The 26,284-nt window shown below is 40.9% G+C and overlaps 1 protein-coding gene across 4 annotated transcripts in view; it reads left to right on the forward strand.

The window, feature by feature from the left end:
• Positions 1 to 11,690: 11,690 nt before the first annotated feature.
• The window catches only part of LOC144799961 (uncharacterized), a 128,845-nt gene continuing 114,251 nt past the window's right edge, over positions 11,691 to 26,284 (forward strand). For 2 of the 4 annotated variants that reach the window (XM_078671598.1, XM_078671599.1), the window contains exon 1: positions 11,691 to 11,781. In XM_078671598.1, the coding sequence (XP_078527724.1) occupies positions 11,714 to 11,781 (68 nt within the window). In that variant the 5' untranslated portion in view covers positions 11,691 to 11,713. Of the gene's footprint in view, positions 11,910 to 26,284 lie in introns of all 4 variants that reach the window. The other 2 variants (XM_078671600.1, XM_078671601.1) reach the window with 2 other exon arrangements.

A 26,284-nucleotide genomic window follows, 5' to 3' on the forward strand; every position in this document is an offset into this window, starting at 1 on the left:
ATAGTCGATGGTTGGTAGAGACATTTTGACTATATCCTGGACCTGCCCGTCCTCGCCCAAAATGGCGCCGGAATAAATGGGACTCGTAACTCCTTGTTGTGTACTGGTTGCAGAACCTTGAAATCACGAGATACGTATGCAGTTTTGAAGCACATGGCGGGCGGGGACGAGAATTGATTGAATATTTCGACATCCCTATTGATATTAAGTTCTGATGTGTTATTGATTACTGTACTATTGAAAGTTCGAATTAACGTCACCCATGGTACTTGCCCGCAAATGTATATCTAGATAATTTTATTGTAACTGGCCCTGTCGTATTTTAATTATAAAATGTACGTCCACCGATTCCGTAACTGTTAGACACCTTAGTTCTTGCAACCTAATGGCCCGCCCGTTACGTTCCTCTACAGTGTAAATGTCTACTCATCATATACGATTACAGTTTGCTCTGTGGCAGGCCCACGTGGTTATAGGCTCGTATTTGTATAATGAAATTTTCACAATAAAGGTTTTTAAAAGAAAACATGGTAGTAGTATATACATTGGTAAAGTTTTTAATAATAGTGACTGTTTTAGAATCATTAAAAGGCAAGTGAAATAAAGCAGACCAATTACATGAAGGGTAAAAGGTATAATACGAAGGAACGCAGTAAAGATAAATGGTCAAGGGCTGTTGTGTTTTCTATTCCTGCAACATAAAGTGATCGATAAGAATCTCATATTCAGGCGTATCGGCGACTAAGACAGCAGGTCGACCCTCTTTTGCTCAACGGCTCCGTCATGGGACGAAGAAACGCTCTTTTTCTCGAAAAAAGAATATATTTTACTTGCAGGACAGTTGTAAAATTTCCGGGAAAGTACATTAGCCTGGAACATTATAACATATATTTAAGAAAAAATAATGTTCGGAAGTAATGAAAAGCATAATTTTTAGGTCATATGACCAAGCCTTTCATCATTACAATAAGAAAAGTAAAATGAACCAATGAAAAGTTTTATTAACAAGTCACATGACTTGTTATGCTTACGTTACGCGCTGCGCGCCCCGGATGACTTCCGGATGCGCTAACGCGGCGCGTCATATGACGCATTACGCGACAACGCAGGTACAGAATATAGTCAAAATGTCTCCACCAACCAGCGGTCGGAACACAACCCCTTTCAGCAGGCTAAATAGTTCTGTTAAATGACAACAGAAGGGACAGGCAACAAGAACCATCAGTCAAAGAGGGGAGGGCTAGTTCTTCTCTACCGGGTTACATTGGGGCGCTACCGGAACTGATCGAATTGGTAGTCTACAGTGTTTCTGGATGTTTCAGACTGAAGCTGGGGTTAGCATGAGAGCAGCATCATTTCGTAGCTCCGTCGTGGTCATTCCGCAACCAATCATGGCAGCCGTTCTTTATCGTTATTTTGGGCGGGGTGGGTGGCGGAGCCGAGCTGTTTTGCAGCCATCATTGTGTGGAGTTCAGTTCATCTCACTAGTTTTGTATTTGTAATGAGGGGTTGTTCCTAATGTTTCTATTTTAGCGAGGTCAAAAAGAGATCCCATTAGTGGCCTACTGATTTTGCTCGATTCCTTTTCTTTTTTTTACACGATTTTTCGTTATCTGCAAAGACTAAACAGAGTATTGCGACTCTGTGTTTGTTTGTAAATAGAGAATGAACCAAAGAGAACTAATTCTAAAACAGTAAATACTTGGATAACAATCAATCAAATGGAGAGAGAAGCAGGCACGACGGATTACAACGGGGGCAAAGGCCTGCGTTAACTACCTTTCACTATCTGCAAAGAGAGAGTACTCCTAATAGAAATGAGGGGGGGGGGCACCATTCAAAGCAGATCAGTGTGCATAAACACGAAAATGTTTTCACTTACCACGTACTTGACATTCGACAGCTTATGATATTTGCTATTAAAAAACCATTGAAATTCACTGAAAAAAACATAGGTTATAGACCATATATAGTTAGGAATTAGCATTTACAAAACCTTGAAAATTCACTGAAAAAACCATAGGTTATAGACCATATATAGTTAGGAATTAGCATTTAAAAAACCTTATTTTACTCACACAAAACCATTGAAATTCCATATATAGTTAGTTGCACTAACTATATATCGCGCACCCGCAATCCACTGCTGATCATGTCACATATTACATCATTCATGACATGGTCAGTGACATCACTGATGACATCACTGATGACATCTCAAATGACATCACTGATGACATCACTGATGACATCTCATTTGACATCATTCTTGTGCTAATACGATAAATCTCTTCAGACTCTAATATAACCTTAGATACACTCAGTGTATACAGACACTCACACACTGCCACTCATCCATGGAGTTACTCACACACCCAGTCAGTCATGCAAAGAAACAATCTCACCTCCATTTCTTCAACTATACAGTTAAACACACCTTACTTATTGAAACATATACTAACACATATTTACTCTCTTATACAATCCCTGATACAAGTTCACAATGATCGATACAACCACTCACTCATTCAGTGGCTCTCATGCACAGTTATCTATATATGCCAACTCTCACATGTACTGTGTTTTACATATGTACTTACTATGACATGTAGCATTGAGATATCCATTCACTCATCAATACACTCATGCACACAGTCAACTGCACATGTAGCTGTTTCCACATGCACTCTTGAACTCATACACCTAGTGAATAAACTGCTCACACATCTATGCATAGAGTCACACACCTTCCAGCCACCCCCACACAAACTCAATCTCCCATAGAAATACTTGGGCAACCAATTAATAACACATATAGCCTCTCGTATAGCTAATGATCAACACATGCAGCAGTTTACAGAACAACAGACATAATGATGCACAAATTAAGACAGTTTAGTCACTAACCCATGCACTCAGTGAGACACATTTAATCACTCACTCATACATTCAGTCATGCACCTACTAAATCCTTCGTCCAGACACGTATACTTCCACTGTCATTTGAGATGTCATCAGTGATGTCATCAGTGATGTCACTGACCATGTCATGAATGATGTAATATGTGACATGATCAGCAGTGGATTGCGGGTGCGCGATATATAGTTAGTGCAACTAACTATATATGGAATTTCAATGGTTTTGTGTGAGTAAAATAAGGTTTTTTAAATGCTAATTCCTAACTATATATGGTCTATAACCTATGGTTTTTTCAGTGAATATATATATAGTTAGGATTTTTTCTCTATGGGATTTTTGAAAATTCTATGTCTAATAACTTTGGCGTTTGTGGACGGAATTGGCTGAAATTTTCAGGAAAATGGAACATTTTGTTTCTGAGCAGCCCCTGAAAATTTGGGGGGGGTTCGTCAAGGGGGGCCGAAAAAAAGGGGGGTCCCAAAACGTGTTTTTAACATTGAGTTTTCCATAGGGCGGTTGGCCTCACTTTTAGCCCGAACGGCTGAATGGATTTGCACGAAACTTGGCAAAATTGTAGGGACTGGTAGCCCGATGTGCCTTTGCTAGGTCTCAATATATGTGTTCCAGTGGATTTTGAGAAATTAACGTTCAAAAAAAGATATATATCTGTAACAGCGGACCAGGCAGCGCTCCGGTTCGCGGACTTTACGCGTTACGGAGCTTTGTGAAGCGAAGCTGATTGGTTCTCCGGCGTCTGTAAACATTCCAAACAGTCCGTAGCGGCCGCCATCTTGTCTCTCGGTAGGATCGAGAGACAAGAGGAGGCCAAAGCGAAGGGGCAAATTACCATAAGGGGGCATAGTAGATCCTCCCTGACCCTCTAGGTTTGATGTGGAGGTTTTAAAAGGGCCCCGCGGGGCAAAAAAAATAATAATAATAATAATCGAACGGCTGAATGGATTTGCACGAAACTTGGCAAAATTGTAGGGACTGGTAGCCCGATGTGCCTTTGCTAGGTCTCAATATATGTGCTCCAGTGGATTTTGAGAAATTAACGTTCAAAAAAAGATATATATCTGTAACAGCGCTCCGCTTCGCGTACTTTTCGCGTTACGGAGCTTTACGGAGCTTTGCGAAGCTGATTGGTTCTCCGGCGTCTGTAAACATTCCAAACAGTCCGTAGCGGCCGCCATCTTGTCTCTCGGTAGGATCGAGAGACAAGAGGAGGCCAAAGCGAAGGGGCAAATGACCATAAGGGGGCATAGTAGATCCTCCCTGACCTCTTAGGTTTGATGTACCATTTTGCCAAGTTTGGTGTAATTCCGTTCAGCCATTCAGGCTGTAGACGTATCTAAATGTCCTATGGAAAATTGCATGGGGAAAACACATTTGAAAGTGTTGAAATTTAGAACCAATTAAAATGTTACTTTGGTTTTGTATTTGTGTGTGATGAAAGTTAATTGGTTATGTATATATCTAAAATGAGAGGAAACCACAGCCATTTTGTGATACTACTGTCTGAGGTACATTTGTGAGGAATTTTTGGTGGTCAATTGCTGGTGTTTGATTTACACAGTACTAACACTTCTCCTACTTTTAAAAAGGTGAGTTGTTAATTTGTAAGGGGAACTATGTTGTACACTTGAAGATAATTTGAAAAATGTTTTCTGTTATTTATTTACAGTCCTTCTGTTATACTAAATACTTGATAAAGTTAGTTTTATATTATGTATTACTAAAAACGATAAATGAAAGTGATTATTTTTTTCTGCAATTTACAGCAAGCAATTTCAAAATAAAATGGCTCACAATGAAGAGACCGTGGCAATTTCTTTTGAATTATCCACTACATGTATTGAAATTGAGAGCACCAATAATGAAATATTGTCACAAGGAGGAGATGACTTGAATGATTTTTTGGATCAATCTGTTGATGGCGAATTTATCGAATGTTTGGAGACCATAGAGTTAGAAGAATCATCATTGCAGACTTTTCATGAGGAGATTCCAGATGAGATGATTGAAGAGGAAATTCCTGATGAGGACATGTTACTAGTTCTTTCAAATTTTGAAAATTCAGAAGAATAAATTTATATTTAGAAATCAAAAATTGTTTGAGACATTATTCATTTTTATTTTTAATTTATGAGGTTGTAGCGAAGTGATTGTAGTATAAAATGAGACGTATAGTATAGAGTGCAACATTTTTATGTTACATGGTAAGTTTACTCATATTTACTTTCCTTCTCCCACTATATTATCTCCAATGTGTATTTGACATCTCTTCTTCATCTCCGGCCTCCTTTCTCTCACTGTCTGTCTCTGATGCATCTTATCGCTGCCATTTTGTGTAATTACAGAAGAGAGTAAAAAAAAATAGTTCGGAACGTGAAAAGGGGGCAAAGTAGAGTACCCCTCACCTCCTAGGCCTTCTCAGGCGGTCCCAAAAGGATCAGTTTCTGCTTTCCTGAGAGATTATGGTATGAGTTCCATATACCACAATAACTTGCATTACAACATGCAAGATATCTATCTCCTATTACCAACTTTTGGAGATATTCGCGCTAAGCGCGAATATCTCCAAAAACTAACACCTGCCCTGAGCAGTTCTTAGCCATGTTATCCAATGGGAGGTGGATAACATGGCTAAGAGCATTAGCTCGGTAATGCATGAATATCGCTGACTTTTTAGCGATATTCATGCATTGCGGACGTTTTTTATCGCATTTGCGATAAACCTTGATAATAGCAAGGTTTATCTTCGATAATTTCTGACGATGCTTAGCGGTAAAAAATTCGTTGCTAAGCATCGTTAGCGATAAATATTGCTTAACTTTGGTAATATGCACCAACGTCTGTTAACGTTCGATTCGAAGGAAATGAGGAAGTGTTGAAAAACATTGTCTGCGCCATCTTGCCTTTTTTGAAATGCCACACTTTTGTCGTGCATGGCAGCCATTTTAGATGCCTTGACCAGACCCACTCTCTGCACGCTGTCGATCCTTAGCATGGCTCCCCACCTTCGCAAGCATCTTCCCCAGGCACTGGTCACCACCGCTCTCTGTGTTATGCATGGGCAATAAACCTCCTCCCATCTGCGCTGCTCTTCCTTGAGAATCACACTCTGTGCCCGCCCGACACCTCCCTTTCGCCCTATTCACTACCGCACCCTCTGACACTCCTCTTCCTCTGTGTCCGATTGTCCAGGCTATCAGCTAGCCCTGCAGATGTAGTTTATGGCCCCAGCTGTAAAGAATCACCCCTCTTCAAAGGAGTTATAGTAGATCAAGGCCCACACCCGATGAGATCCGTCACACCACACGTGTTCCTACTATCTGAAAACCATCCTGTATTGTGATTGGGGAGGGGACCGAGCCTGAAGCGGAAGATTCCAGGGATGACTCTTTGTACATCAAAGTTTTTACAATTATGTGTCATATTAAAAATATATAGCACTCCAACAAAGTAGTAGGATTATAAAACTTTAATAACTTATAAATATATACAACAAAACAAAAACAGTAAAAACATTTAAACAACGAAGAGACCGTGGCAATTTCTTTTGAATTATCCAATACATTTATTGAAATTGACAGCACCAATAATGAAATATTCTCACAAGGAGGAGATGACTTGAATGATTTTTTTGATCAATCTCTTGATGGCGAATTTATCGAATGTTTGGAGACCATAGAGTTACAAGAATCATCATTGCAGACTTTTCATGAGGAAATTCCTGATGAGGACATGTTACTAGTTCTTTCAAATTATGAAAATTCAGAAGATGTTGCCTGGGTGCCGCACTGATTTGGGTATCCGGCGTGGGGCGTCCCGGGGGGTGGATTGTCAGTAGCGGTCTGTTGTGCGAATAGTTCCAAGGCAGCAGAAAGCGCTGAAATCTGGATGTCACGAAGGTGATGTCTAGTAAGTTGCTGCCCAGCAAATAACGGCGTGGGGCGCCGCGGGGGTGAGTGAGTCCAGTAGGCACCACAGCTATACTTATCGGCATTGCAGAATTACTGCTGGGGACAATGCCTGTGCTGTAGCAGGGTCACAGCAGAAACAAAAAGGATTCTGTTGAAGATGTTGTTGGTTTTCAATTTGAAAACAGTTCTGGTGTCAACTGCTATGCTAATGTAGTGGTTAATGTTTTGTTTTCTCTAGAAAATGTAAAAGAGGGGGAGGCAGTCCATAGTTCCGGTAAAAGGGCAAAGGAAAGGATCGGTGGTTTGAACTATCAGTCAAAAAGGGGAGGGGGTGCAACAATTTTTCCTACCGGGTCACACTGTGCTTTCACCGGAACTGAGGTCTGCAGGATTCTAGTCATTCAAACTGAGGCTGGTGGCAGCATGGGAGCGCCGACGTCCCGCGGATACAGTTTCGTCACTCCACAGGCGATCATGGCAGTCATTCCCCATCGGGGGTGTCTGCGGGGGTCGGAGACTCCCGCGGCTCCTCTAGAATCTTCAAGGTCGTGGAGGACTACGGTGGTGGAGTCAACCAGTGACCGGGCCATTTCTTTATGCTGGGCCCGCTCTTGCCAGGTCGACCGCCATTTTGAGAGTTCGGTAGCTACTGGCGATCGCGGGGTCAAATGAGCGGACGGGCTCCACCCTGCCGGGCGAGACGTTGCAACATCGCCACAGTGGAAGAACCCTTTTCCGGGTGCCTGGAGCGCTGAGGGTGCAGCTGGGAAGCCTTCACCTGGGGAGGCGGGAGAGGCCTGTTCGCATCATCTCTCCCTCCCAGTGCACCCCACGGCGTCTCGCTTGACATTTGTTATGGCCGGACCAGGCGATGAGGATGAGGGGGGGGTCGGAGGCATGTGCAAGACATCCCCCCCCCAGTGTTGTCGCAGCCATTATAAAAGAAAGAAGAAATGTCCCGTCCGTCTTTGGCCCGCACCTCTGGTGGATGGCGGCCGGACGCCCTTTGCTCTGGCCCCATGACCGGGTTCCTTGGCTCATCGGCTGCAGCCGGATCCCGTCGGCCCCAGCCCCCGGCCGTTGGTGGCCGGACCGGGAGAGAGTGTGGAGGGACAACCTGCAACTATCAAGGGCCACCGCGGCCGGACTGGGAGAGAGAGGGGAGGGTCGAGGACACGGACATTCCCCCCCCTGAAACTCTCCAGTGTTGTCAATCCCCCTGGCCGGGTCCCGCTGGCCTCGGCCTCTCCTCCGGCTACACCCTACGTGATGATCTCCTGGCCGAGGCGTGGCAGCAGGACCCGCCTTATATGTGTTGCTTCCGGCTGGGCGTAGCCGAAAACCTGTTGCCCTTTGGAAGTTTCTAGAATGGGGCGGATGTCTGCTGACTTCTATCTTTCCCAGTTTGCCGTTATTTGGCCGTGGCAGGCGGTGGGACAGACACGTTTTGGGGCAGTGAGGGGCGATGTTTTCAGGTTTCTTATTACGGGCTTACTTCTAACGTTTCTTGTTTCTAGGACAATAATAGGTTTTATCATTACGTATTGTTATCGTTTCTTTGTTTGTTATTTAATAAAAAGTTCATCAGTGGCCTACTGATTTTCGTTTTCCTATTCTTTTCTTTCCAGGTTGTTTCATGCTAAAGTTTCTGTTAACAGGATACAGTGATCACTTCGTTATTATTGCATATGTCCTTTTCACTAGGGGTGCTCTCTGGTCGGGCCAGATGACCTATCTCTAGTAAATGGTCCGGGTGAAACAGGTGCATCAATCAGTGGGGAGTAGATAGGCATGACAGATTACAACGGGGGAGAAATGTCCGCATTACCTACCCTTTCACTACTTGCAAAGATTTTCCTACGTTTATTTGCAAACAGGGAATACCTCCAAAAAGAACTAATTCCCAAACAGTCAATGTTCGGACAATCAATCAATCAATGAGGAATGAAATAGGTACGACGTGTTAAAGGCTTGCGTTACCTACCCTTCACTATCTGCAAAGGGAGAGAGAATATTCCTATTCTTCCTCGTTTGCAGGCAGAGAAGATCCTTAAGAGAACCAACTTCGAACAATTCAATGCTCGATTCAAACAATCAACAAGGGGTACTGTGAACAGAAATGAACGCCGCTTATGTACATACACATTGCTATTTTCAACAGGTTGTTCCTAATGTTTCTATTTTAGCGAGGTCAAAAAGAGATCCCATTAGTGGCCTACTGATTTTGCTCGATTCCTTTTGTTTTTTTACACGATTTTTCGCTATCTGCAAAGACTAAACAGAGTATTGTGACTCTGTGCTTGTTTGTAAATAGAGAATGAACCAAAGAGAACAATCAATCAAATGGAGAGAGAAGCAGGCACGACGGATTACAACGGGGGCAAAGGCCTGCGTTAACTACCCTTCACTATCTGCAAAGAGAGAGTACTCCTAATAGAAATGAGGGGTGGGGGGCAGCATTCAAAGTAGATCAGTGTGCATAAACACGAAAATGTTTTTACTTACCACGTACTTGACATTCGACAGTGTATGATATTTGCTATTAAAAAACCATTGAAATTCACTGAAAAAACCATAGATTATAGGCCATATATAGTTAGGAATTAGCATTTACAAAACCTTGAAAATTCACTGAAAAAACCATAGGTTATAGACCATATATAGTTAGGAATTAGCATTTACAAAACCTTGAAAATTCACTGAAAAAACCATAGGTTATAGACCATATATAGTTAGGAATTAGCATTTACAAAACCTTGAAAATTCACTGAAAAAACCATAGGTTATAGACCATATATAGTTAGGAATTAGCATTTAAAAAACCTTATTTTACTCACACAAAACCATTGAAATTCCATATATAGTTAGTTGCACTAACTATATATCGCGCACCCGCAATCCACTGCTGATCATGTCACATATTACATCATTCATGACATGGTCAGTGACATCACTGATGACATCACTGATGACATCTCAAATGACATATATGGTCTATAACCTAGTGGAGAAGTGTGGCTCACTGGTTAGAGCAGGCAGACCCTGAAGCAGAGGTCAGACCCGGGACCAGGGTTCAATTCCCGACGCGGCAGGGTCTTGAGCTCAAATGTCCATGGACTCGATAATTCTCGCTTCGGTGCCTGACCTAATCATGGGTTCACACTCTGCAACTCTGGGCATTAAGCTTGCTTAATCTCCACAACGGGCCCCCCTGCGGTGGGATGCCTGGCTTTCACCTTGGGGATGCCCTGGAGGGGCTATCTCACAGGGAAAAGCCAGGACGGGTTCCCAAGGCAAGCGTGGAGATACCCCTTCGGGGGTCGATTCAGGCGCTATATAAGAAACATAATAATAATAATAATAATAATATGGTTTTTTCAGTGAATATATATATATATATATATATATATATATATATATATATATATATATATATCCAACGGAAAATTACTCCTTCTGGATCCCTCCGACCCGAGGAAAGTGGCGTGCACGCCGGCGGAGTTACTCCGGCTTTTTAATGTCACCAAAAGTCCAAAAGATAAAGCGCGCTCTCAGGACAAACGAGGAGTATGCCAGTGTCTGAAAAGTGCTGTATGTGAATAAACAGCACTTTTCAGACACTGGCATACTCCTCGTTTGTCCTGAGAGCGCGCTTTATCTTTTGGACTTTTGGTGATATATATATATATATATATATATATATATATATATATATATATATCTCCGAATATATATATATATATATATATATATATATTCGGAGAGAGAGCGCACGAGAGAGAGAGAGATATAGTTATCTTAATGATAGGGAGTGAGTTAATTCAGCATTACATTGGTCTCTTATATCTAATTGTATTTCAGCTTCACGAAAGGTCTGCTTCATATACTCAACAGAACAGGGAGCTGGTAACAGAACCATTTAAGAGGTATATCATTTCACTGTTGTATAGATGCCAGAGCAGTGCTTACTTTGTAAAGAACTGTTTTGCAAAAACCATTGGCAAAGTCAATAGCTCTGAACTGACAAATCCAGAAGTCGAGACAATGCCTGCTCATTGTGAGCACTTTTCTTCATCTCCAGTGTTGATGGTGTCCTGGCAGAAGGTGTGCCGATAGTGGGTGAAGATGTGAGCTTGTCAGATACCTAGACAGAGAAGATCTAGAAATAGGTGCAGAAATAAATATAGAGGCACAGAAATAGAGAGATGCAGAGATAGAGTGATAACGATAGAGACAAACAAGGAAAGAAAGAGGAAGGCCAGAAAACTCCAACAGGAGACTTGAAAATGACGATGTGGTGCGGAGAAAGAGGTAAATCCTCAAGAGAGGACGGATGTAAAAGAAGATATAAAATGACACAAAACGAATAAAGGGATTTTTTTTAATAACACATTTTATTGGTTTTTAGTACATCAAGGCCTGAACGGCCCTCGCATGAATGCATATACATTAATGCAAACATGTCTCAATGATACTAGTACAACATAATCGAACAAAACAAGCACAGACATGACACTACCCCACAGAACCCCATACACCAGTGACACCCATGGATACACATGTTGTACAGAGAGTAGGAACCACTATACCTCAGACTCATACGATTACAAAAACTAAAAAGGGATTTCAAGGTATTATTAGTCCCTATTAAGAGAGGGTAAAATTGGGGAGACAGAAAAGGCTGCTGAAGAAAGTGACCGAGGGAGATCGTGTAATAAGTAGGGCATGTGAGTGACGCCGCGGCAGAGATCCTTATCTCTGCTCTGAGTTTAGGCTCGCGGATTGGTTAGCAATCAGTTCATCTTGAAGTGCACACCACACTCTTAGAACAGACCCCAGCAGAGGCGAGGTGAGATATGAATACCGCATGCATCCTGCCCCTCCTGTGGACCTGGGCCGCGGCCTTCACACCCGCACTCGCACGTGTGGGCCAAGGTAGGGAACCTGCATGGACTGAGTGTGAGGGGAGGCAGTGAAATGGTTGTACTACTGAATGTTGATACCAACAATATTGAGACAGAAGAATACCGAGGACAGAATTTCAAGGGACAAAACATCCAAAGGTAAGTACATATAGGGAAGTACAGATTTACTATTCCTTAACTACAAATAAATGGTGCCTTGAAGATATATGTACCACAAAGGTACATACATGTGGAATTATGTATTGAAAATCTTTTTCAATATGTTTTCCATATTCTGTTTCATCAATATTGTGGGTTCAATATTCATGGGGGAAACCCAGCGAAATGGCAGCTGTACGCCGGTAATGCACCACCTCAGCCTGGAACCAGTTTTGCAATTGTTGTCATTATGAGTGTAAAACCACTTTACTAAGCAAAAAGGTTAGTTTGACACTTGTAAATGGATTAGCTGACATAGATGTTTTTGTGTCAGGAAATCTACGAGCATTGCTGAAGTGAAAAGGAACAGAATGCCTGTAGAGTTTGTGAAGTTCCACTCCATTCACAAATGGATCTTCAATACTTGTCCAGCTTGGGAAAGGTCAGCAAATTACTCATATCAAGGGCAGGAGTAAATCTCTCTGCATGGCGGGCCAAGGAACAAAACACTACAAAAATAGGTGGGAGTGTAAAGGTAGTGGCTTCATCATGAAATAATAAAACAGTTGAAGATTTTCTCCTGCAACAAGACACGTCTATATTTTAAACATGTGAACTTTGAATGTTCTGAATATTTCCAGGAAAACGCATAGCAACCTGCCTCTGTCCCACTGGAATTCTTTTTTATGAATTCTAGGAGATCAGAAGTGAGGGTGGAAACCTGTGGGTGCGGATTTCTAACTTTTTTTGTGAATGAGGCCTAGGAGTCTGTAGAAAAGAACACGTAGGGCAGCCACTCGCAGCTTCAATGTGCCATACATACATTTAGAAAAAAGATATACACAGTCTTGTATACAAAATCTTATATACTGTAATGGGAGCATATGGACAGCTATACAGAATCTTAACCTATTGTCTCAGGTACTAATAGAACCGTATATTCATGTTTATATACTCTCACAGGTACATATTGATAGCTACTTACCATCTTAACATACTGTTTAGAGGAGAAAGATGCACACAATCTGATGTACTGTCACACGCACATATAGAATAAACCAGTATACAAAATATAGCATTTATTAAATATAAACACACATAATAATAAATTATAGACACATATAATAAGACAGAATTTATGTGGGCGTCGTGCACACTGCTAAACTACACAACAATCCGTACATTTAAAATATAAATAAATACATATTTTGCTAGCATTGTCTATTGCACATCATTGGATATTAGATCCATATATGTTTATTATTTTGGTAGATACAATTATAGAAACCATCTTCTGCAGGACAATTATTATGTATATACATTTCACGCTTAGGATTCTTGATTAAAATTCCAACCATTTTAAGTACACGAATCTGCCTACAAACGTTTTAGCCAAAATCCGTTATGTAAATATAACAAACCCACAGATATTAATACATGTTTTTTGCACAAAACACATTGTTGATCTGAAAAAAAACTTTGATGTAGGAGAAATTTCAATATAGTGTATTTATTGTAAAACATGTTTTATAAAAAGGAGAAAAAGAGAGGAAGAGAGAGAGAGATTACTTAGAACAACTTCCACCTCGTACAAGACTATATAAACAAAGTTTCTTCCTTAAAAGGTAATGGCGCGAAAGGTTGCACATCATACATATTCCTCTTTACGTCTCAAATCATCATCTTACATATCATAGATCCCATAACATCCTTACGAACATTTAACCCGCGTCTACCCGGTTATGTACTCTAGTCCTGTACATAACCGGGTTAAAAAAAATAAAATAATAATAATTATATATATATATATATATATATATATATATATATATATGAACACAGGTTCCCACAAGCAGCAAAACGGACTCGACTCCAGCCGCTACACCGCCAAGAAACAGGAGACCCAGATTTTCTGTGAGTAATTTATTCTGCAACAGACAGCATAACGTTTTGGCCTACAGGAGGCCTTGGTCACATGAATATATATATATATATCAACAGGGATGCTCCTACGGAACAAAGTTGAGCTGCACTCAAGGAGGTGGGTGAAAGCTTGCTTTATTCGGCGTTTCTTTGTCCTAATATATTTTGGTCTAACATAGACCTTCCTCAGAGGACCGCCTAACATCCTCGGTTCCTCCCGCGGACTCACAACAGCTTGCGGTGTCAGTCACTTGTTTGTTGCCCCCTGGTGGGCTCCGCGTTGGTAGGAATGGGGCATGCTGGTTACTGTGGTGCCTAGGGGTTGCTGTATTCCTGCCCTTCCGTGGGTGATGTATGCGCTTTCACTCAACCTTTCTCCCCAGTCAACAGCCTTTCATGTTGTGTGGGGGCCGAGCCAAGGTCCGGTCCTTGGTGGCAGCCCTCTGCCCTAAAATTGCTTGCGCAGTCTCGTGTGAGACATGGAACAGACATATGCAGTTTGATGTTACTTTGCTCACATCGTTATATGTTAAATTAGAGTACTGATTGCGCTGTTACTTTACTTTAGGTAGTGACTTAGTCACTTGACTGGAAAACATTTTGGATTACAATCTACTCGGATGTTGGAGTCTAGACTACTCGTTAAACAATTTTATTGCAATCTGGTGAGTGTCATCAGAGGTTTGCCTACAACTATATTGCCCACGTTGGAGCTACTGGCTATTACCTGACTAGTTTAACATCGTGTTTAGTACTTGACAGCAGTATCTGTCAATTTTATTTACAGATGGGGAGATATATACTTGACAACTATCGGGTTTACTACATGTGGACAAACTAAGTGTGGACACGTATTTGGAAATAGGTGAGTTTTAGACAGGTGGTTTATGGAGATATATCAGAGAACCTGTAAGCTAAGGGTGTTATCAGGGACCAAAACCTTTTACCCCATATAAAATTATTTCGCATATGACCCATATGCAATTATAGCTTGTGATGTTTTGTAATGTATATGTTTTGCATTTAAATGATGTGATCAACACGGTTTTGGTAAAGTTGGGTCTTCTTTATGTAACCAGTGTGTTAATACTTGTAAACACGTATTGGACCTAAGTTGAGGTCAGATGCAACTATTAAGAATGATTAATAGTTAATTTATGTTGGAAAATGTAGATAGTATTTTGTTTTGTTACCTTTAATGAGTGTAATTCAAAACTGATTGTGTGTATTTGGGTTGCAGCCCTGAGGAAGTCACTAGTCCTAAACGGACTTGACGAAACGTGCGTTGGCTGCGAATAATCATTTTGAGGAAAATTGGATTGAATTGGAAAGAAGATTGGACATTAAAAGATATAGTGAAAACTATATAAAGACTCTTTGATATATGATTGAGTGCTCGGAAGATCACAGTATTTGTTTGGACCATTGGTTTGTCTTGGAGACTGTGGTAACCAGTCCCCCACCTCTTCCAGAGCACCTAATAGATTTATTGCCTTATCACTTATACCTGGACTCTGTGCTGTGCGCTCTTGTAAGCCGTTACCAATAATTTTTCTGTATTTGTGGTGTTAGAGCTGCCGCTGAGGTTAAACAATGAATAGAGATAAGGAAGCTGAGACGCTGTTTGGGAATTTGGCTGCAGGAGGTACCATTAGGAAAGCTATTGGACCTCCGGCAGGTACCAAGAAAGAAGGTCTTAGAGCCAAATTCGTGAAACTTGAACTATTAAAACGCACCGAGCTAAGTAAATGGTGGGATGCTGCCACTTTAAAACAATATTTGACATTAAATAGGATTCCACGGGGTTTGAGATCACACACAATACCGACCTATGAGGATTTGGAACCAGATCTATATGATATTTGGGAAAAGGAATTAAACAATAGCTCACGAAATCTTATACAGATTCTTATCGATAACGCTGAAAGGAAGATAGCAAAATTACTGGTGGAGATTAGTAAAATTGAGGAAGAGATAAAAGAGATGAACCTGCCAGAACCTACTGTTAAGAATTATCTGGTTTTAGATGAGAAACTAAATACCTTACAAATGGAGATTAAGCAAAGGAAGGCACATAAACTTAAGAGGGACGAGAGAGATTATAATACAGGACGGGTCTATACCTTTGCAAAGAGATTTGACTATCTAGTAAAAAAAGATTCCTCTAACGTAACAAGTGGTGGCACCCCTGTGATGAGTGATACTGATGCATCTTCAGTGATTTCCAGTAGTGAGAATGGAGATGCTCCAGAGCTAGTCCCGACTACTGAGAATACTAATTTTTTTGGGGAGGTCCAAAGACTAAGGAAGGGCAATCGGGACTTAGAATTGAGAAACCGAGATATACAATCAAAAAGACAAGGAGAGGCAGTAGGGGGGGCAGGAGATCCAGGGGCAAGAATCAGGAGCCTGAGATCGTGGAAACAATGACAACTAATAATGAGCCCATTGCATGTGACATAGAAGTGATCAATCTATCGTCTTGTGAATTGTCTGATAATATGGTGACTGTTCTTAAAAAAGGTTTAGGTTTTTGTCCAGCTACGAATTTAGATTGGTGTATGCTTAAAATAGATCTTTTTAAATTTGTAAGAAATCTGAAAATTAAGAAACACTTTGCAAATGTACCAGTGAAATACAAACAGTCGTCTAATAAAGTTCTTAGTGAAATTACGATACAAGAATTGAAAGACACCCAACTTCTTTTATCACTTACTGAGAGGGAAGATGATCCAGTAACCATGCAGACACTTATCGAGGACCTTGAGATATCAAGATTTCAGAGGGAAGAGAGTGGATTAAGAGGAAAGTCTAAATGGACGCCACAGCTTATACCAGGGAACACCATCGATACATTCTTTAAGTTGGTTTGTACAGATATCGATAAGTTAATGGATAGGTCAAGATTAGGGAGTTCTAGAATACCTCGAGATAACCTTACATTTGGAGAGAGAGAGGCCTTACATGAGCTTATTAACAACAAAGCAATAACAATACGTACTGCAGACAAGGGTGGAAACATAGTTGTGTTGAATACTACTGATTATAATAATGAGATCCACTCCCAACTCAATGAAATCTTGTATTATGAGAAATTGACTACCAATCCTATTCCAGACCTAATTGTTAGGATTAATGGCGAAATCAAACAATGGTATGACCAAACATTGTTAGATCATGACGAATATCTTTACCTTATGTTAAGTACGCCTAGATCACCTTGCCTATACACTCTCCCAAAAGTCCACAAATGCCGGGACAAACCGCCAGGGCGGCCTATTGTCTCCGGCATTGGTGGCCCAACTGAGCGACTATCTGAGTTTATTGATTGCTTCTTGAGACAATACGTGTACAATTTACCGTCTTTTATTGAAGACACTAAGCACATACTGAATTTACTTGAGGACATTGTATGGGAGGAAGGCATGGTATTAGTTACACTAGATGTGGTATCCCTTTATACCATCATTGATCATGATATGGGTATACGTGCATTGGACCATTTCCTTAGTGCAAGACCGGCAGAATTGTTTGACCATACCCAAATGATTTTGCGGATGACTCAATTGGTATTGGAGAATAATGTGTTTTTATTTGAGGGCCAGTGGTACAGGCAACGCTTGGGGACTGCGATGGGTTCTAGATTTGCTCCGTCTTTCGCCAACCTGTTCATGGGTTGGTTCGAGGCGGAGCGAATCTGGGGCCCTGAGGGAACTGAGTGGACCCCATATATACACTACTGGGGTCGTTTCATTGATGACTGCTTGATGATATGGACTGGCACAGTCGAAAAACTTAAAGGTTTCTTCGACTATTTAAATGAAAATACATGTAATCTGAGATTTACTACTTCCTATGACATGCAGAGGATTACCTTCTTGGATGTGGAGTTGTATGTGGAAGGGGCTAAGATACAAAGTCGGATGTTTCGCAAACCCACAAGTTGTAATTCGATCTTGCATGCTGAGAGCTGTCATCCCAATTATCAGAAGAGAGCTATACCTTATGGTGAACTAATTAGAGCCAGACACAATTGCTCATCTGATATTGAATTTGAACAGAATATAGTAGATATGTCATCTAGATTTTTTAATCGAGGTTACAGACAGAATGTAGTTACTAAAGCTGTATCAAGAGTGAAAAAAGTGAAAAGAGAGACTACACTGATCAGAGGAAACAAAGCGGGCAAACCAGCAGATCAGAAGGTTAGATTAATAACCAACTATGGGATGGACAGTTCTAAGTTATTTACTATCTTGAACAAATATTGGCACCTACTTTGTATAGATAATGACTTGAAACCGTTTATTTATGAAAGACCCAGTGTGACATTTAGAAGAGGGACAACGCTGAAGAACTTGTTGAGTCCTAGCTACCCGACTAAACAAAATAAAGCAGATTGGTTGAGCAGCTTCAAAGGCTTCTATAGATGTGGAAGATGTATATCATGTAGATGGGCAATGAAGAAGATGCTGTGTTTTGAATATAATAACTCTGGTAAATATACTATTGGCATGTTTATAAATTGCGACACAGCCTATGTGGTATATGTGATTTCATGTAAGTGTGGCAAAATCTATGTAGGGAGTACCAAGAGGAGGCTCAGAGAGAGAATTGCTGAACACTTTAGGGCCCTAAAGAATGGAGATACAAGATACCCAATTGCGTCACACGTTGTTCAGAATTTTGAGAATAAGGACCAACATGTCTTTAGCTATCATGGGATTGACCACATCAAACCAGACCCACGAGGGGGCAATAGATTGTTGGCTTTGAGGAAGCGTGAGGTACTCTGGTTGATCAGACTCAAAGCGGTTGAGTGTGGTCTTAATGTTGACCATGAGTATGAGTTCTACTTAGGAAGCTGAGAATGTAGGGATAACAGTAGAAAAAAATATAAGTTGTATGTTTGGTGCCATTTGTTCTCTTTTTTTTCTATGTATACAAATGTCTCCCAACACTGATAACTCTACATGATGAGAAAGTATAATGACCCACATAGTTAGTATATACTGACGTATTGACCTATGGGGGTCGTGTACAGAATTGACTCTGATTTTTTTAAACCTACTATCTCTCGGAATTGTCTTTTCTTGATGAACACTTAAATCTGATGGATGCTATGTAAAGATGATTACGGGGAAAGGTGGTGGTATACCTGGGGACCCCTGTGGCTTGCAGGTTGTAGAGAGTGTTAGCAAGGAATAGTTGCTACAATAATTTATATAACACTGAGAGAATGATAATCCAACTTCTCTTGTAACTTGTCCAAATATTTGAATAATATTAACAATCACGAAGAACTACAATATGACATAATAATTATGGTCCGAAACAATAGTGAGATCATTAAAACGGGATATTGAGTTTATTGTGAATCCGTTGGGTTCACGTTATTTAGTACCCTTCATAAGATGGCGCCTGTTATACTGGTCATAAATAACACTTGAAGTTGGTACTCGCGTTGAATACTTTAGTTGGATATTACAACGTCAATCAAAACCTATTATAAGATGGCGCCCGCATGTATTAGTTAATAATGTCACTCCAAGATGGTACCCGCGCTAAAGACTGATATTGGACACTAAAAGATGGCGCCCGTGTTATTTACTATAAATTGCCACTCCAAGATGGCACCCGTGCTGAACGCCAAAGTCGGAATACTTCGGACTGACTGATGGTAAGCACGCGACATGAGTATTACTTTGTAACTATTTACTATAGCGGTTTTGGAGTCTACAAGTATATCCTGTTATTTTATCTTACTAGACACGAACACGTGGGCAAATTATGTGAGAATATATGAGAGACTAGAAGACATATATAATAAAGGGGATACGCTGATATAGAAGTACAAGGTGAGAGACATGGAACAGACATATGCAGTTTGATGTTACTTTGCTCACATCGTTATATGTTAAATTAGAGTACTGATTGCGCTGTTACTTTACTTTAGGTAGTGACTTAGTCACTTGACTGGAAAACATTTTGGATTACAATCTACTCGGATGTTGGAGTCTAGACTACTCGTTAAACAATTTTATTGCAATCTGGTGAGTGTCATCAGAGGTTTGCCTACAACTATATTGCCCACGTTGGAGCTACTGGCTATTACCTGACTAGTTTAACATCGTGTTTAGTACTTGACAGCAGTATCTGTCAATTTTATTTACAGATGGGGAGATATATACTTGACAACTATCGGGTTTACTACATGTGGACAAACTAAGTGTGGACACGTATTTGGAAATAGGTGAGTTTTAGACAGGTGGTTTATGGAGATATATCAGAGAACCTGTAAGCTAAGGGTGTTATCAGGGACCAAAACCTTTTACCCCATATAAAATTATTTCGCATATGACCCATATGCAATTATAGCTTGTGATGTTTTGTAATGTATATGTTTTGCATTTAAATGATGTGATCAACACGGTTTTGGTAAAGTTGGGTCTTCTTTATGTAACCAGTGTGTTAATACTTGTAAACACGTATTGGACCTAAGTTGAGGTCAGATGGAACTATTAAGAATGATTAATAGTTAATTTATGTTGGAAAATGTAGATAGTATTTTGTTTTGTTACCTTTAATGAGTGTAATTCAAAACTGATTGTGTGTATTTGGGTTGCAGCCCTGAGGAAGTCACTAGTCCTAAACGGACTTGACGAAACGTGCGTTGGCTGCGAATAATCATTTTGAGGAAAATTGGATTGAATTGGAAAGAAGATTGGACATTAAAAGATATAGTGAAAACTATATAAAGACTCTTTGATATATGATTGAGTGCTCGGAAGATCACAGTATTTGTTTGGACCATTGGTTTGTCTTGGAGACTGTGGTAACCAGTCCCCCACCTCTTCCAGAGCACCTAATAGATTTATTGCCTTATCACTTATACCTGGACTCTGTGCTGTGCGCTCTTGTAAGCCGTTACCAATAATTTTTCTGCCTTTCATGTTGTGTGGGGGCCGAGCCAAGGTCCGGTCCTTGGTGGCAGCCCTCTGCCCTAAAATTGCTTGCGCAGTCTCGTGTTCTTGGTCCGATTGCGGGCAGGCTAATGGCGCTCTTGTCGGCGGTGCAGTTCTTAGGCGGGACCACGCCTATACATATCATATATGTATATATATATATACACCACAACTCCCAGCATGCACATACACTGAAACTCACTTGGGAGGCCCACCTGAGGGCAATTACTTACTAACATGCACTGCTTTCCCCTGTGGCCTCTGATCTTTTCTTCGTGAAGGGATGTTTCCGGATATGTTATTGCGCTAGCCAGTTGCGCAATCCAGATGGCCCTGCAGCGATAAGAGTCACGGAATAAAGATTGGCATCTTGCTGCTCGCAGCAGTTGGACACTGAGGAATCAGTAATTCCGTTGACCGCCAAGAACGACAGGACGTCGTGTGTGGACAGAGGTATTCTACTTCGAGGGGGCACACAGTCTCGCATTTGACCGCCCTCACACACGAACTCACCTGAAGGGACGGGCTGCTGCGGTTATGGGGACTCAGGGAGGTTCCCGCTGTTTCATGGACCTACGTTCGACCCGCCTCACCTGGAGCTGGCTTCAACCCACAGTTACCCCACTTCCCCACGCCACCAGCCTCGCAGCGCCAGGACAGTGCCTGCTGGGACTTGGAGTCCATTGAATTTGACATGTGCTCCTATTGGTGTGACGACATCATTAGGGGGAGGGGACACAGCACCAGCAAGTATTTCACACAGGATGAGCGCCATGGGGTTGTATACATAACAGCACAGGGCACTGAAGAAGGCGAGTGTGCCGAAATGCATCTGCCGCTGCTGGGGTGTATGAAATAAAGGGTTCCTGCACTGCTTTCCCCTGTGGCCTCTGATCTTTTCTTCGTGAAGGGATGTTTCCGGATATACATATATATATGAACACAGGTTCCCACAAGCAGCAAAACGGACTCGACTCCAGCCGCTACACCGCCAAGAAACAGGAGACCCAGATTTTCTGTGAGTAATTTATTCTGCAACAGACAGCATAACGTTTCGGCCTACAGGAGGCCTTGGTCACATGAATATATATATATATATATATATATATATCAACAGGGATGCTCCTACGGAACAAAGTTGAGCTGCACTCAAGGAGGTGGGTGAAAGCTTGCTTTATTCGGCGTTTCTTTGTCCTAATATATTTTGGTCTAACATAGACCTTCCTCAGAGGACCGCCTAACATCCTCGGTTCCTCCCGTGGACTCACAACAGCTTGCGGTGTCAGTCACTTGTTTGTTGCCCCCTGGTGGGCTCCGCGTTGGTAGGAATGGGGCATGCTGGTTACTGTGGTGCCTAGGGGTTGCTGTATTCCTGCCCTTCCGTGGGTGATGTATGCGCTTTCACTCAACCTTTCTCCCCAGTCAACAGCCTTTCATGTTGTGTGGGGGCCGAGCCAAGGTCCGGTCCTTGGTGGCAGCCCTCTGCCCTAAAATTGCTTGCGCAGTCTCGTGTTTTTGGTCCGATTGTGGGCAGGCTAATGGCGCTCTTGTCGGCGGTGCAGTTCTTAGGCGGGACCACGCCTATACATATCATATATGTATATATATATACACCACAACTCCCAGCATGCACATACACTGAAACTCACTTGGGAGGCCCACCTGAGGGCAATTACTTACTAACATGCAGGGAGGAGAAGAGGGTGTGTTACTGCGGTGGACTGTTAGCAAGCCTCTGATGAAAGAGCAGGAGCTCTAAAACGCTTCAGGCTATGAAAATATTTGGAATGAAATGCCGGTTTGAAAGTGAAGTTTCTGATGAAACATTCTTTGCTGAGTGCGTCTTAAATTTTTGGACAACACTTTAAATGAATAAAAACAATAAAAAATAAATACAATATATAGATTATTGTCGGCCACAGGTAACAGTCTTGTTCCTTTATGCAGCTAATGTGGTCGTAGCACTAGGTGACACCAAATACTGTTTTCTTTTTCCCTGTCCCCGCAAACCCCTTTCCCTTCTTGAGGGGTGCTCCAAGGATTACTGTGTATTGTATCAAGGACCCCCTGATTGGGATATGACTCCTGGGTCAGGGAAACAATTTTTTGTGCAATATATATACCCAGGCAGACTAAACGGAAACAATCTGGCTTTTCTCTAGAACATGTTATAAACTGTTCAGAATTCACACACAAACAACATATAAATAGAGCAAAGAGTAATAATGATATCAAAAATAATCTTTAATTATGATATAAAAATGTATAAATCCATTTAGATAAGTGAATACACAAAGTATACTTAATAAAATGATTAAAATATAAAAACCATTGATCTGATCCCTTCTTTTTAAAGAGAAACACAACATTTCGTCAATAATTATTGTAAAAAATAATTTCACATATAATCCTGATACAGGTGAGCTTGGCTGTGTCTGTCTACGCGTTTCGACAATCTATTCTGTCTTCCTCAGGACAAGTGATTATCCAGCCATTATTCTAGATAAAACAAAATACCATTTTAATTAATCATCCAGATTGCAGTACATTACATCTTTGCTAATACCATTACCACAGACAGTCATATACAGATATCAGATTTTCAAAGACAAGAATTTTCTTTGGCCAGATGTTTACTATTTTCAAAAAAATGATAAAACGGTTGGAAACATACATTTTTCATTTCTGTATAAAGTACTCGATTTTTATGATGGTTCAAAATGATCGCAAAAATAATTTCAAAAATAACCACTGATAAAACATGATACTCCTAATACATTTTCAAACAATCTAAACACTAAAACATTTGTTTAGTATTGCTATCGCCGCGATGACGTTGCATTTACAACAGAAACGTACCTATGTTCAGACTTACATTCTCATGATGTAGTCTATTTTCCTAAATTGGTGCCATACCAGACTCTACTTTTTGTTTCTGAGCCTTTTGCATTCATTAACTGAATTATAAGTTCTCCAAGTAACTCATATTAAGAAACCCTTATTTTTTATAGTTCTTATGTAAACAGATAGCACCAAGAGAATCTTACCTAAAAATCTTTATATTATCCACATTATACAGCTCGATTGGGACTTTTTTTGAAGGGAATGAGGCACCTTTCTGTAATTTTTAGGGCAGGTATGTGAAATCTGTATGGAGAGAGAGTTGCACTTGTATATAGGAGTTGTAACTATATTTTTCTCCTAAGTCTTTTCCTGGTCTCTCTAAACTCATTTATTTTACCTGCTTCAGTGTGAATCACTGCTCCCATCTCATTTCTACCTTCTTTTTTTTCCAATCGTTCTCCCGATAGTTTTCTTTAAAAAAATCCTGGAAAAAGGGGATGTCAAATATTAGCTATTATAGGTATTGAGCCTCAATTCTTTGGCAGAGAGTGATGTTTTATTTCTGACTTTTACTAATATGTCCGTTTTTTCTAAAATCTTCAGTAGTAATCTTATAATATGACTCCTTATTTTAAACTGTCGTTTAAGAACATATACTATGAATATTACCTATTTATATAAGCATTGTTTATCTTCTTTCTAACTAACAAAACAGGATACTTTACTTTCCTTACTTATATCAGTATCCACTTATTTACATTAATAAACAGTTCCACTATTATCCCTGGTTTTAACCTTATTCATTATTTTTACCTTCCAAATGGTAGTTTACTTCTCGAATTGATGTCGAGTGGTTCTGTCTGTTCTGTCTGTTCTTTTTCGAGGGCTGTTAAACTTCCTTGCAATAGACGGGCCGTGGTTGATATAAGTTGCAAAACCGGGTAGCCAGCGTTGTTTATTTAAAATAACCTGTTTCCATAAGTACAAACGACAAGAAGAATGGATGGAGCAAATTTAATAAATTATGTTCGTTTATGAAGCGAGGGCCTCACAAAGGATGTCTAACTTGCCGAACAATATTTACCTTGTCGGGGTCTCCGGAATCGTCCCAAGACTTTAACTAGATGCCCCGTGTTACTTTTCTCTCAATTTCTTCCCTCTAAACGGCTATGTCGGGCGGGGTCGTGCGCTTGAGATTGAAAGCGTTCCCGTCGGCTCTGAAAAAGCATAGCGAGCCTGCATTAGCTAGTGTGTGCCAAACAACCTAAAATCTTTGGTGGCAGGCATCAAAGTTTCGCTAAACGACATAAACCAGGTTAGCTTAATGAGTGACTAATCCCTAGTTCTTACCCGTTCTCTGCTTTGATGGTTGCACGCGTGCGGTCCCGCTAGTGATTCAGACAGATTCGAAGGATTACCCTTAGTCTTTTTTCTACCGCTATTTATACCATGGGATTGGCAGGTTGTTTCAAAACAGTCCTGCCCCTATTTAAAGCGATACTACTAATTTTAGCTGAGAAAGATGTACTAGTGATTTAAGCTAGGAAAGCTACAAGATAGTAGTACTTTCCATTGCTCCAAGGATTACACATTTTCCATAAGGCTGCATGTTTTTCCCAGGGGCCCACAGATGCTTAAGAAAGCCCTGATACCGGCGTACTAGCAAACAGCAAATAAATAGCATTTCTTATATAATCTCAATGTATCGATCTATCAGGATATTTATAACGCTGGCTGCACATTTTTACAAAATGTCAGACACTTGTAGAGACCTAGATTGATAGCCTGCGTAGGGTTTGGGCGAGAGCAGGACTATAGCGCTACAGCAGAAGAAAGGTAGAATAGGAGGTAATTAACTACAGCGCAATTTGTAACGGTGCAACCAGTTAGAGGAAGACCCTAAACCTCTGAGTGGGTTAACAACAAGACCCCTTAACACTGAAATATGTACGAAGAAACTGGGCACACGTTTGGTAATAAACAGTTTTGATACAATGAGAGTACATAAATGAAAGTTGACACCGGTGGTACAATAAACAGGTTGTTTATATAGATGATATTCTTCAGATTGAATAAACACAACGCCAGCCGACACGTGTTTCGTCAGCAGGGCAAAACCTGTGACTCTTCAGGGCTGTAGTGGCGTGAAAGGAGAATCGAAATGCCGGTGATAATTCCAACCTGGTATGGTTTATATTCTTAATGGAATTTTTGATGACATAGTGTTCCAACTGAGTAATGTTGCTGCAGCTGAACCTGACACACCTGTTTCCTGTGAGTACTCTACTTGAAAATAAATCCTTATATCTTCAAAGAATCTGACCTAATTTCCATGTGCAGTGATTTGGGTCATTACTTCTTGTGGAGACTTTATTGTGAACAAAGGACAAATCGCTATCTGATCATCTAAAGGAGTTTCTACATCCTGGAAGTGCTTTGTTCTACATTTGATGCAGAACGTGTGATCTGCGGTATCGCGCTGAGGTGAGCAAATCATGATAAATCTATGCATGGTTTCAATGTTCGCCGTTGGACCTACTGGCGTATGCTGAGGCCTGTATAAGCTCACAGTTGAATCCTCTGCATGTGCTGGAGCCAGGGCTCGAGTCGGGGTACCACGCGGGTGGACGGTGTCCCCCCACC

The sequence above is a fragment of the Lissotriton helveticus genome, chromosome 12 (genome assembly GCF_964261635.1).
Source record: "Lissotriton helveticus chromosome 12, aLisHel1.1, whole genome shotgun sequence".
NCBI lineage: Eukaryota > Metazoa > Chordata > Amphibia > Caudata > Salamandridae > Lissotriton > Lissotriton helveticus.